The sequence below is a fragment of the Oncorhynchus mykiss genome, chromosome 16, assembly GCF_057628025.1.
Source record: "Oncorhynchus mykiss isolate SJ-2025 chromosome 16, ASM5762802v1, whole genome shotgun sequence".
Lineage (NCBI taxonomy): Eukaryota > Metazoa > Chordata > Actinopteri > Salmoniformes > Salmonidae > Oncorhynchus > Oncorhynchus mykiss.
This window is the reverse complement of record NC_143037.1, coordinates 6,988,969-7,002,931: the sequence shown is the minus strand read 5'-3', so window position 1 is coordinate 7,002,931 and position 13,963 is coordinate 6,988,969. Positions and strand designations below refer to the sequence as shown.

Here is a 13,963-nt window from a genome sequence, read left to right as displayed (position 1 = left end):
GGTACTGGGTGGTGTCTGTGGTACTGAGTGGTGTCTGTGGTACTGGGTGGTGTCTGTGGTACTGGGTGGTGTCTATGCCCCTGGGTGGTGTCTATGACCCTGGGTGGTGTATGTGGTACTGGGTGGTGTCTGTGACCGTGGGTGTTGTATGTGGTACTGGGTGGTGTCTGTGGTACTGGTTGGTGTCTGTGGTACTGGTTGGTGTCTGTGGTACTGGGTGGTGTATGTGGTACTGGGTGGTGTCTGTGGTACTGGTTGGTGTCTGTGGTACTGGGTGGTGTCTGTGGTACTGGGTGGTGTCTGTGACCGTGGGTGTTGTATGTGGTACTGGGTGGTGTCTGTGGTACTGGGTGGTGTCTATGCCCCTGGGTGGTGTCTATGACCCTGGGTGGTGTCTGTGGTACTGGGTGGTGTCTGTGACCGTGGGTGTTGTATGTGGTACTGGGTGGCTGCTGAAAAATTGGGGAATGCAAAATAAATAGTCTACTTCAAATCTTCATATGTTTATTTCGTAAATTATGTTAATTATGTTGTGGTGCTCACAATGTGGCCTTCAAACTGATTTCCCAAGCCTTATATGACCCCCCCCACCCCACCCCCCACCCCCACGTTTCTTCTACCTGTAGATGTGTGCCAAGTGGCCCCCAATTAACTTGTGTAATGTGTATGATTCAGCGACCTTCAACCTGGGTAATATAGCAAGAAAAGCATAGCGGCTAGCAAGTCGGCCCATTAACTAGTATTGACCCTGAAACTACATGCCTTAGTAATCACTCGCCACTATCATCCTGGTTATCATCCTGGTTATCATCCTGGCTATCATCCTGGCTATCGTCCTGGTTATCATCCTGGCTATCATCCTGGCTATCATCCTGGTTATCATCCTGGCTATCGTCCTGGTTATCGTCCTGGTTATCATCTATGCTTTTGAAGCATGTGAGCCAACGTCAACGGAGTTGTTGCATAGGTTGAAGAGGGTTGTCTCCCTGTTTCAGAAAGATGGTATAAAAGACAAGAGCACACATTCTCATCCTTCAGTAGACTCATCATTCATTCTCATCCTTCAGTAGACTCATCATTCATTCTCCTCCTTCAGTAGACTCATCATTCATTCTCCTCCTTCAGTAGACTCATCATTCATTCTCCTCCTTCAGTAGACTCATCATTCATTCTCCTCCTTCAGTAGACTCATCATTCATTCTCCTCCTTCAGTAGATTCATCATTCATTCTCATCCTTCAGTAGACTAATCATTCATTCTACTAACGCTATAGCTCAGGAACAGAACTAGTGGTGAGTACCAATCAACTTTATCGTTGTTCATGATATAAATATTATTTATGCCCTGTTTGTTCTTAAGTACAGATGCAGATATACTGGTATGTTTGATTAAAGTATTAAATCCTCCAAATGACAAATTGATTTCCTTACCCTGTAAGTAGTCTATGAACAGCCTCCCGGGTGGCGCAGTGGTTAAGGGATATTATATTTATCATTGTGATACCATTAAAACACAATAATATGCCCCACCAACATTAGATAACTATCCAAAAAAACACTCAAATGACTGAAATAAGTTAATTGAATCATAGCAGAAATAACAGTAGGGTTGTCCTAGACTAAACAAATTATTGGCCAACCGAAAGTAGTCTTGTTCTTTCGACCAATCGAAACATGTATTTTTCCATATGTAACCTTTCTTTTAAGAAAATCAACTATATATGCATTGAGCTTGTGTGATGCTTTAAGCTCACTGTTTGATGAAATAAGACACACATTAGTTAAGACGGAGCCAGAGATCTAGTTAAGCAGAAGAAGAAAAAGCGTAATCTGTCTAGGCGATCTCCGCCCGCTTCTACTGGCTTTCTCACATTCTGACATTACTCTCCTAAAGTTGCAGGTATTAGATTAAAGTGTGCAAAAAAAAATATATAAATAAAATAAAAATAAAAACTTTTTGGCCAAAAAACAATTTCTCAAGCAAAAATGTTGCTAAGATTGTCTAGGAGTGGAGAGGGGAAAACTTGAAAACTAGCTGTTATTGGCAGAGAGGTTTAGAACTCTCTTTCTTATTGGTCTATTAACCAATTTACAGCATGGGTTGGTGATGTCACCATGGAAAGCCGAAACTCCCGGCCACGTGAACCTGTTGTTTAGAAGTTCCTGTGTAGATTGAACTTTCAACCAGCAACTATAAGGAAATATCAAATCAAATCAAATGTATTTATATAGCCCTTCGTACATCAGCTGATATCTCAAAGTGCTGTACAGAAACCCAGCCTAAAACCCCAAACAGCAAGCAATGCAGGTGTAGAAGCACAGTGGCTAGGAAAAACTCCCTAGAAAAGGCCAAAACCTAGGAAGAAACCTAGAGAGGAACTAGGCTATGTGGGGTGGCCAGTCCTCTTCTGGCTGTGCCGGGTGGAGATTATAACAGAACATGGCCAAGATGTACGTTGTCACACTTTTACAGTGTAGTTTCATCAGCTGTCGTACGATATGATATAAACACAGGATAAATGTAATGTTTACTGCACTGGGTCTTTAAGGAGACTGCGCCTAAAAATAAGATGGGCAATGTCATTATCATTTAGATGTCATTTTCTTTACTGATTGTTTGGTTATGACTAGAGGCTTATTGAAGTGGAGACACACACTCTGATGACCTAAAATTATCAATCCCATGTTGGTCTTTCAGTCAGGCCAACTCAAGCTGTACTGTGCAGTAGGCTAACAGTAAACCTACTACTGAAAAAATAGATAAATTACCCTGTCAACTGAGTCAGAAATTCATAGGTTTCTGACCCCCCCCCCCCCCCCCTTAAATCACATCAGCAGACCACGTTTGAGGTCTGGGCAAAAAAAATCTAAGGCATTTTGATTTTTGAGTGTAGTTACCCTTTAATTCAAGTTTCAAGTTGTACTAGTCATATGTACGGGATATGCATGGTATACATTGTCCAGCGAAATGCTTACTTGCAGGTTCCTTGTCGACAACGCAACGACGTTGTGACTTTTGGCTAATTAATATTCAAGATCATTTACTAGAATAATTCATTGATCTGATTTAGGTAGCCTAATGGTTAGAGCTTTGGGCCAGTAACCGAAAGGTTGCTAGATCGAATCCCCGAGCTGACAAGGTAAAAAAAAAAATCTGTCGTTCCCCGGTAGGCGGTCATTGTAAATAAGAATGTGTTCTTAACTGGACTTGCCTAGTTAAATAAAAGGCTAAATAAAATGTAAAAATATTTGGTTATCTAAATTATCTTATCTTAAATTATTATCTAAGAGGGGCACCATTAAGGGTTGGATATAGAGACCCTTGAATTAACTCCATCTGTAGTTATCATTAACCATTAATTATATTTAAACTTGCACCAACTGTAAAAAATAATTAAAAATTAAATAAAAGACAGCGTTCAGATTTACCCATGCAATGCCATGCCCACAATCGCACACACACAGAAATAGACACATTTAAAAGTGAATCAATAAGTTTCAAATCATAGGTCAAAAGAAATTGTTGCCGTCCTTGGTTTTGAAACTGGTCGTCAAGACAAGACTCCACTTGCACATCTATTTCCATTGTAATGACTGTAGGCTACCAAGGCATACCTAATAAAGTGTGGCACATTTGAACGAATTTGATCCAGGACTGCATCACCTATGCCTACACATCAGCCAGAGACGAAGTTCTGAATGAGCACACCTTTCGGGGAGAGGAAATATGCTTTATATTCCTTCCATTAAATCCCTTTCATTGATTTTTAATTGGTAAGGTTCAATCTAATACATTACTTTGGGTGTGAACTGGCTCACAGCATTTGGAAATAACACACGGTCTAGCACTAGAGGAACATCGATATGTTTTTTTTTTTATTATTGATAAATAAGTGATGGATTTGGATGGAATGACATATTGTGGAAATCAGAGGTCACACAGACAGTAGACACTACCTACACATTCTTAGCCCCCCCCCTCCCCAGGGGTGCACATTTACTTTTTTGCCCTGGCAATACACAGCTTATACAAATAATCTAAGCTTGATTGTTAAATTCATTATTTGATTCAGCTGTGCAATGCTAGGGCAAAAAACCAAAATGTGCACTCCTTGGGTGTGAACGAATAAGCTGCTTGGCAGAAGTGCTGCATGAAAAGTTCAGATCCAGCTACTAAAACGGGTTTAGTACAGGGCTGTGATCCATAGGGTAAACCGTAGCAAAACCTTTTAAAAAAACAACAAAAAAAACGAGTATTTATCATGTTCGAGTCGGCTACCTCCTCGTTTCACTACATTCCACAAATGTTTCTTGCCTACTAAACACAACCCAGGAATCCAATTGGTATGTAGTATAGAACAAGTTTAGACTTGTTGCTTCCCCGTAAACAAACTTAGGGCAACGAAGCAATCCTTCCCGACGATTCATCTCCAACTAAGAAACCTGCAGAACATTGACACCATTTACACAATTTGATTTCACAAGTTGAATCGAAAACGATCAAATCAAACCTCACCGTTTCCTTGACAACGCTTCAGTAGAACCAGACGTTTTTCCTAACCACATGACCTGACCATGGAAAAACTCTGGGTCCTAGTTATGGTTTTATGGACTATAACTATGTAAAGTACCTAGTCATGGCTTCCAATAAAAAGGTCCAGAGATATCCCTGATCAGGTCCCGTGGTCAGGAAAAACTCCCCGAGTATCAACCATAGAGAATGATATAGAGGACTCTGGTATCCCAAAAGCCTGTTTTAGCATGGGCAGCGCCATTGAGGACTTTCACCATTTTGAAGTAGTCGACTTCCTATGGGATAAAGGAAGGATCACATAATTCCATCCAAGTCATGAGGAAGAGTCAGCCAATGAATTATACTCAGGAGTAAACACTCCATCACTGCAGATGGCAGTACAATCACCAACCTGGGTTTAAACAACACACTCCAGATGGGAGTATACACCCTTTCAGTTTGTTTACCAACTCATAGAAGTAGTAGAAGACGAAAATTAACTACTTCAAAATGGAGATGGCCTCAATGGCGCTGCCCGTGTGTTCACAGACACCATACTGGGACCATATACAACGTTGTGATGTCTTTACATCTCTATGGTATCAAAACAAAAAACAAAAAAATTGGAGGGCAGACATTGATCAAACATACAAGCAAGTCTTTTGCATTCTGAAAATCACTTAACGTACAGAGACCAAAGCTCAATTAAATAAATACAACCAGCCCTGCACTTTATTTTACAGTACTTCCACAGCCCCCCGTTTCCTCGATAATCACACTGAAATTATCTACCATCATTCTAGATATTATTACAACTAATTTCAACAATATTTTATAACCGTTTGGTCCTGTGATAAGTGTTGCTTCGATCAATCAATAAATTACAACCAAAAAAAAGTGATTATTTGCTTATTAACACAGAGTGTTACCGTCCAATTTTGGAGTAAATACCAGGTGTACACGTGTCGAGTCAACCTCTACCATCCTTTCTGTAGTGAAGAGCACTTGTTGGCGTCCGTATGTTAGCAGCGGCAGTCATGGGAATCAAAATGGATGGATGGATGGATGGATGATTGATTGTTCAGGCCTCCTTTCTCTTCATGATGAGGGGACCAACGTTATCCCCCGTCTCCTCGTTGTGTTTAGCATGAGCGCCGTCGCAGTAGGGAAACTAGGGCCAGAAAAGTTGTTAGAATGCAGTAAATACATATCAAAATTCCAAGTGATGACATTGCCTTAATAGCCTCCAGTCTGTTTCAGTTGGCCGATTCCTCACAACCACATCTTTCCATGCTGTGTCTATGTATTTCTAGGGGTTGAGACATGGCTCATGCCAGTGAGTATCAGAGTATCAGAGTATCAGTTCGACAGCGAGTATCAGACTATCAGATCGACAGCGAGTATCAGAGTATCAGATCAACAGCGAGTATCAGAGTATCAGATCGACAGCGAGTATCAGATCGACAGCAAGTATCAGAGTATCAGATCGACAGCGAGTATCAGAGTATCAGATCGACAGCAAGTATCAGATCGACAGCGAGTATCAGAGTATCAGATCGACAGCAAGTATCAGATCGACAGCGAGTATCAGAGTATCAGATCGACAGCGAGTATCAGAGTATCAGATCAACAGCGAGTATCAGAGTATCAGATCGACAGCGAGTATCAGAGTATCAGATCAACAGAAAGTATCAGAGTATCAGATCGACAGCAAGTATCAGAGTATCAGATCGACAGCGAGTATCAGAGTATCAGATCGACAGCAAGTATCAGAGTATCAGATCGACAGCGAGTATCAGAGTATCAGATCGACAACGAGTATCAGAGTATCAGATCGACAACGAGTATCAGAGTATCAGATCGACAGCGAGTATCAGAGTATCAGATCGACAACGAGTATCAGAGTATCAGATCGACAGCAAGTATCAGATCGACAGCGAGTATCAGAGTATCAGATCGACAGCAAGTATCAGATCAACAGCGAGTATCAGAGTATCAGAACGACAGCGAGTATCAGAGTATCAGATCAACAGCGAGTATCAGAGTATCAGATCGACAGCGAGTATCAGATCGACAGCGAGTATTAGAGTATCAGATCAACAGCGAGTATCAGAGTATCAGATCGACAGCGAGTATCAGATCGACAGCGAGTATCAGAGTATCAGATCGACAGCGAGTATCAGAGTATCAGATCAACAGCGAGTATCAGAGTATCAGATCGACAGCGAGTATCAGATCGACAGCGAGTATCAGAGTATCAGATCGACAGCGAGTATCAGAGTATCAGATCGACAGCGAGTATCAGAGTATCAGATCAACAGCGAGTATCAGAGTATCAGATCGACAGCGAGTATCAGAGTATCAGATCAACAGAAAGTATCAGAGTATCAGATCGACAGCAAGTATCAGCGTATCAGATCGACAGCGAGTATCAGAGTATCAGATCGACAGCAAGTATCAGAGTATCAGATCGACAGCGAGTATCAGAGTATCAGATCGACAACGAGTATCAGAGTATCAGATCGACAACGAGTATCAGAGTATCAGATCGACAGCGAGTATCAGAGTATCAGATCGACAACGAGTATCAGAGTATCAGATCGACAGCAAGTATCAGATCGACAGCGAGTATCAGAGTATCAGATCGACAGCAAGTATCAGATCAACAGCGAGTATCAGAGTATCAGAACGACAGCGAGTATCAGAGTATCAGATCAACAGCGAGTATCAGAGTATCAGATCGACAGCGAGTATCAGATCGACAGCGAGTATTAGAGTATCAGATCAACAGCGAGTATCAGAGTATCAGATCGACAGCGAGTATCAGATCGACAGCGAGTATCAGAGTATCAGATCGACAGCGAGTATCAGAGTATCAGATCAACAGCGAGTATCAGAGTATCAGATCGACAGCGAGTATCAGATCGACAGCGAGTATCAGAGTATCAGATCGACAGCGAGTATCAGAGTATCAGATCGACAGCGAGTATCAGAGTATCAGATCGACAGAAAGTATCAGAGTATCAGATCGACAGCAAGTATCAGAGTATCAGATCGACAGCGAGCACTACCTTCTTGGACCTCCAACACCTGCAGTATACTGCCTTGTCCCCGAGTTCTTCGATGTCAAAAGCATGCACCACTTTAGGGTCGTCTTTCTGCAGGTCCAGGTTGACCTTGGGCTTGACCCCTGACCCCTTGGAGAGGTACTGGAAGAGGAGGATGCCCGCAGCTGTAGCTCCTGCAGTCACGCCGATGGCTGCCACCAATTCAGCTGTAAAACAAAAAACAGACACTTAAGACAGGCTGCTTTGCGTGATGTTTTGGTGTCTCTACCTTCGTGCCCTTTGTGCTGTTGTCTGTGTCCAATAATGTTTGTACCATGTTTTGTGTTGCTACCATGTTGTTCTGCTGCCATGTTGTGTTGCTACCGTGTTGTTGTCATGTGTTGCTACCATGCTATGTTGTCATGTGTTGCTACCATGCTATGTTGTCATGTGTTGCTGCCATGCTGTGTTTTTGTCTTAGCTCTCTCTTTTTGTAGTGTTGTGTTGTCTCTCTTGTCGTGATGTGTGTTTTGTCCTATATTTTTATTTTTGATCCCTGCCCCCGTCCCGCAGGAGACCTTTTGGTTGGCCGTCATTATAAATAATACATTTGTTCTTAACCGACTTGCCTAGTTAAATAAATGTAAAAAAAATACAAAAAATAATACTTGATCCAGTATCTAGTTCAGGTAGGGCTCCAACCTCTGTAAAGAATCCATACCTTGCAGTTGTCACATTTTGTTGCTGTAACGTTGATACATTTAATGGAATGGGATGGTGGCTGCTTGCCAGAAGATACCCACCCTTCCGTTACGCTTGTTTACACTGAGATGCACGGGAGGTCCGAACGCAATCATTAGGACACCGTGGAGCCGGTGCGAGATAGGGGGTCGAAAAAAAACCTCAATGCAGGGATGGGACATGCCATTGTACTCCACATTTTATCTTTATCCACACTGATACATCGAGAAGATTGAAATACTGCTCGTTTTCCTGGAAAACTGCCCTTTTCATCCTCATGCTAGTTACCAGTTGCCACCGCAGCCATTTTGGAATGTCAGGGTCAGCCAATCAGCTCCTTTGTTCAACACATTGTGCCATTCCATAATGGTTGCTGTGGCTACTGGTATTTATATTTTATTACCCATTTTTCTTCCCAATTTCGTGACATCCAATTGGTAGTTACAGTCTTGTCCCATTGCTGCAACTACAGTACAGACTCGGGAGAGGCGAATGTCGAGAGACCTGTGTCCTCGGAAACACGACCCTACCTCGCCGCACTGCTTCTTGACACACTGCTCGCTTAACTCGGAAGCCAGCTGCTAGAGCTTGATGTGACAAGGACATCCCGGGCCGGTCAAACCCTCCCCTAACCCGGACGACGCTGGGCCAATTGTGCGCCGCCTCATGGGTCTCCCGGTCACGACACAGGCTGGGATCAAACCCGGGTCTGTAGTGACGCCTCAAGCACCGCGGTGCAGTGTCTTAGACCGCTGCGCCACTCGGGAGGCAGGCTCCTGGTATTATTGACTGTAGTATTTCAATCTGAAGGAGGTATGGTTTGAAGTGACTGAAATGCACCTGAAAGGTATTGGGAAGTTCAGAAGATGATGTGGTAAGATCTTCTGTGTAGAAGATATATTTCCCCCCAGTCTGATTTATTGCCTGGTCTTGTCGACTCAGTTCTAATGAGTTGTCGGCATAGTAGAGTGTGTTCCTGAGAGTCTTACCTTTCAGTAAAGGGGTCATAATATTTTGTAGCATAAACCATTCAAAAGAGACACATTTGTTGGAAGAAAACCGCTCTGTTTATTACAACCGCATATAGAAGCTACAGGATACCGGCATAAGCCCGGTTCTATGAACCGTGCACACATTTTCTCTCGCGACCATATTTCAAATCAAGTCATGACCCCTAGCTTGGGAAACGCTGCCTTACAGAGAAATACTTTTCTCGGCCTCATTTATGAACCCTTTTTCTATAACGTTATCGAGCCAAATTAAGAAGGAATGTCGACGTGACCTGTAGCGACATAATGCTAAATGTTAAATGTTGCAGGAGAAAAAGATCATTCGCCACATCATTTTCCATCAATGGATGTCGATTTAACTGTCATCATTTTTGCGCATAACTATAAATACATCCGACAGGAGAGTTTTAGTGATGAGTTTGTGTCTCTCAGGATAGAGGATCTCGCCTACAATAGTATTGGCAAGATGTTAACTAAACTGAAAAATGTATCAAATTGACAGACTAATTTATTCAACCTGAATAGCAAGGCGATTTCAAGGTAGGAAGTGCTTGTATTGCCTAATAGCCTATAAATGAATGCTGGAATAGGCTACTGATGATGGGGACTTCATTTCAAATCACTGAATGAATCAAATATGAATCATATGAATATGAGCTGAATAAACTTGTCAACAACAACCAGTGTTTGGCTTTTTACTTTAGCCTGACTTGTTTCTGTCAATCTAATGCAACCATTCAAACAGCTGTTCGGCAAATTGCAATAGAGGCGAGATGTGACCATGATCACAATTGATCATTTCCAAATTAATTAACTAAACTTGGGCATTAATAATCGCATAATAACAGAAGGCTACAGCAGCAATAAGCAATAAACTGAAGTTATAGGCTATTTATTAAATCCTTTGCCAGCTCCAGGTAGGATACACAAGTGCCACAAATTGATTTGCAATGAATGACTGGTGATTTCGCCATTAAAAAATATTTATTTGATAAAATGCAGGCTATAGTAGCCTAGAATGGCATCGAAATTAATGTGATGGCCAGATGCAAATGTATCAATGCCCCTATTTAATGTCCGTTTCATTGTGAACTTTTCTCCATAATAGAAGCACAAGACGGAGTTTCATAACTTCCACTTCAAATATCCAATCGCGCAGCTCTCGATAATTAACAACAGAGCAAAACTCTTAATAACTCGCTTGATACGGTTTCCCATAAACAAAGTCGAAATAAAATTATTATTTAGTTAAAACCACCTCTTCCGAGCGAGTTCACCTAAAGTCAATTTAATAAACAGTTTTCCCAGGTCGTTTTGTCGCAGTTATTTCTTGACACGCATCATAATAATTTATTTCATGGGAAAGGGGTTTTGTGAACTCTTTAGTAACTGCTTGGCTGAGCAAAAAAAAACAGGAGGCAACAAGTCAAGGTCGCAGTCTTACGAAATGACAGGCATGCAAACTATTATGCCATCGTACTAAACTTTTACAGATTACATTAACCAATGTCATAAACTAGCTCCATTTTTTGGGGGAAAACATTGCTAAATAACAACAGTTTTCGTAGCTAAGTACGTAAAGTTAGCTAGCTATAGCTGTCAAACTAGCTTCAACTTGTTTGCTAGTTAGCATGGAATATTTACCTTTTGACAGGGAAACGTTGTTGGAACTCATGGTTTGTAATACGATTGATCCAAGGCAGTTTTGTGGAGAAGGTGTAGCAAACTATCGGTATGGCTCAAATCCTGCGTAGTAACTGGCACATATTTTAGATTAATTAGAAAATGTGAACACGCAGCTAACTATATTAGCGTTATGGCAGCAGCATTAGTGTCCCAGCAGCAACATTAAGATTACCGGATTTCCGATTTTGCCTTCAAAATAAAAGTCTGTGGTAAAACGCTATGCGTATATGAGACGAAATCAATCATTTTTACAGCTTTGCAGAGTGCATAATGTCAAAATAATGTCACAAAATTATAACTACATCAGGGGAAGAATCTAAGTTAAAGAAAATTGCTACTTTATACAAAATAGATAAGGTGGAGCACATTGAGAAATGGTGCTTAAAGTAAATTTATGTAAAAAACAAAAACAATATTCTACAAACCCTATTGATCTAGTGCTAGAGCAAGCACCTGGATGTTCATCAAGACTCTTGGAAGAAGGTTCTAAGGGAAGATGATTCAAAAGTATAACTTTTTGGATGACATGTGTCCCATTAATGGCGAAAACCAAACACTGCATTCCAGAGTAAGAACCTCATACAAACGGTGAAGCATGGTGGTGGTAGTGTGATGGTTTGTGGATGCTTTGCTGCATCAGGACCTGGACAACTTGCCTTAATAGAAGGAACCATGAATTCTGCTCTGTATCAGAATTCTACAGGAGAATGTCAGGCCATCCATCAGGGAGCTGAAGCTGAAGTGCAGCTGGGTCATGCAGCAAGACAATGATCCAAACACACAATCAAGACTACATGAACATTTTTAAAAAGTAACGCATGAAGTTTTGGAATAGCCTAGTAAAATTCCAGACCTAATCCCAATTAAGATGTTGTGGCAGAATTCGAAACGAGTAGTTCATTATATGTTTCCTATAATCACACAAAAAATAATGTTATCGTATTCACAGGAGGCACGACACACCTATTTGTGTACACCGAGTCACAATCCATATTTTCAGTTTGCATTTGGTAAACTGGGACAGCAGCTTACATAAACTGGGACACCATTATTATAGTCCTAATTGTATTCCAATGGCAATTCAATACACTTTTGTGTGATTAGGAAACATCTGAGGATTTCAGAAATGCATCATGTGTTGTGCTAGTATGTGTGTTGGGCCACCATGTGTTGGGCTAGTGTGTGTGTTGGGCCATCATGTGTTGGGCTAGTGTGTGTGTTGGGCCATCATGTGTTGGGCTAGTATGTGTGTTGGGCCATCATGTTTTGGGCTAGTATGTTGGATAGATGTCACTCAGAAGACAGAAATTCACTAGTAACAGTACTACAAGAACCAAGAGCCCTGCGTAAACTATTCAGAAATAAACCCACCAGGATTAAGCTGTCCCAGTTTGTGATGTCCCACTCTTTCTGAATTCACTTGTACAAAACCGTGAAACTAGATTTCCCCAAAATAAACATACTTCTCGAACACTACAAAACAAAAATGTAGAAATACTGAAGCAAGAAACGATATATTTTTTGATACTCTGAGAAATGTGATTATGCTTATAGGTTGCAACCAACCCCTATTATCTCCACAAATGTTTTCCCATCTGAACAAACCCCCCTCTCCCTGACAGCATCAAGAATCACACAAACCCCCCTCTCCCTGACAGCATCAAGAATCACAAAACCCCCCTCTCCCTGAAAGCATCAAGAATCACAAAACCCCCCTCTCCCTGACAGCATCAAGAATCACAAAACCCCCCTCTCCCTGAAAGCATCAAGAATCACAAAACCCCCCTCTCCCTGACAGCATCAAGAATCACAAACCCCCCCTCCCTGACAGCATCAAGAATCACAAACCCCCCTCTCCCTGACAGCATCAAAAATCACAAACCCCCCTCTCCCTGACAGCATCAAGAATCACAAACCCCCCTCTCCCTGACAGCATCAAGAATCACAAACCCCCCCTCTCCCTGACAGCATCAAGAATCACACAAACCCCCCTCTCCCTGACAGCATCAAGAATCACAAACCCCCCCTCTCCCTGACAGCATCAAGAATCACAAAACCCCCCTCTCCCTGACAGCATCAAGAATCACACAACCCCCCCTCTCCCTGACAGCATCAAGAATCACAAAACCCCCCCTCTCCCTGACAGCATCAAGAATCACACAACCCCCCCTCTCCCTGACAGCATCAAGAATCACACAACCCCCCCCTCTCCCTGACAGCATCAAGAATCACACAAACCCCCCTCTCCCTGACAGCATCAAGAATCACAAAACCCCCCCTCTCCCTGACAGCATCAAGAATCACACAAACCCCCCTCTCCCTGACAGCATCAAGAATCACACAAACCCCCCTCTCCCTGACAGCATCAAGAATCACACAACCCCCCCTCTCCCTGACAGCATCAAGAATCACACAACCCCCCCTCTCCCTGACAGCATCAAGAATCACAAAACCCCCCTCTCCCTGACAGCATCAAGAATCACAAAACCCCCCTCTCCCTGACAGCATCAAGAATCACAACCCCCCCCTCCCTGACAGCATCAAGAATCACAACCCCCCCCCTCCCTGACAGCATCAAGAATCACAACCCCCCCCCTCTCCCTGACAGCATCAAGAATCACAACCCCCCCTCTCCCTGACAGCATCAAGAATCCCAACCCCCCCCTCCCTGACAGCATCAAGAATCACAACCCCCCCCTCCCTGACAGCATCAAGAATCACAACCCCCCCCCCTCTCCCTGACAGCATCAAGAATCACAAACCCCCCCCCCCTCTCCCTGACAGCATCAAGAATCACAACCCCCCCCCCCCCCCCTCTCCCTGACAGCATCAATAATCACAAACCCCCCCTCTCCCTGACAGCATCAATAATCACAACCCCCCCCCCCCCTGACAGCATCAAGAATCACAAACCCCCCCCCCCTCTCCCTGACAGCATCAAGAATCACAACCCCCCCCCCCCCCCCT

At 42.8% G+C, this 13,963-nt stretch overlaps 1 protein-coding gene across 1 annotated transcript; it reads right to left on the bottom strand.

Annotated features, from left to right (window-relative positions):
- Positions 1 to 2,874: 2,874 nt before the first annotated feature.
- On the bottom strand, positions 2,875 to 11,187 carry LOC110491290 (CDGSH iron-sulfur domain-containing protein 1). The gene is made up of 3 exons (XM_021564640.3): positions 10,955 to 11,187; positions 7,584 to 7,786; positions 2,875 to 5,683 (listed from the first exon to the last, which is right to left on the bottom strand). The coding sequence occupies exons 1-3, from the start codon at positions 10,983 to 10,985 to the stop codon at positions 5,594 to 5,596; spliced, it is 324 nt and encodes a 107-aa protein (XP_021420315.1). The 5' UTR covers positions 10,986 to 11,187; the 3' UTR covers positions 2,875 to 5,593.
- Between the last annotated feature and the right edge of the window lie 2,776 nt (positions 11,188 to 13,963).

Excerpts from the sequence above, each read along its gene's own strand:
- LOC110491290 (XM_021564640.3), bottom strand. The coding sequence starts at position 10,985 with ATGAGTTCCAACAACGTTTCCCTGTCAAAAG. Across the intron at positions 7,787-10,954 it reads CAACGTTTCCCTGTCAAAAG|CTGAATTGGTGGCAGCCATC; the intron begins GTAAATATTCCA and ends TTTGTTTTACAG. Across the intron at positions 5,684-7,583 it reads GGTGTTGGAGGTCCAAGAAG|TTTCCCTACTGCGACGGCGC; the intron begins GTAGTGCTCGCT and ends TTCTGGCCCTAG.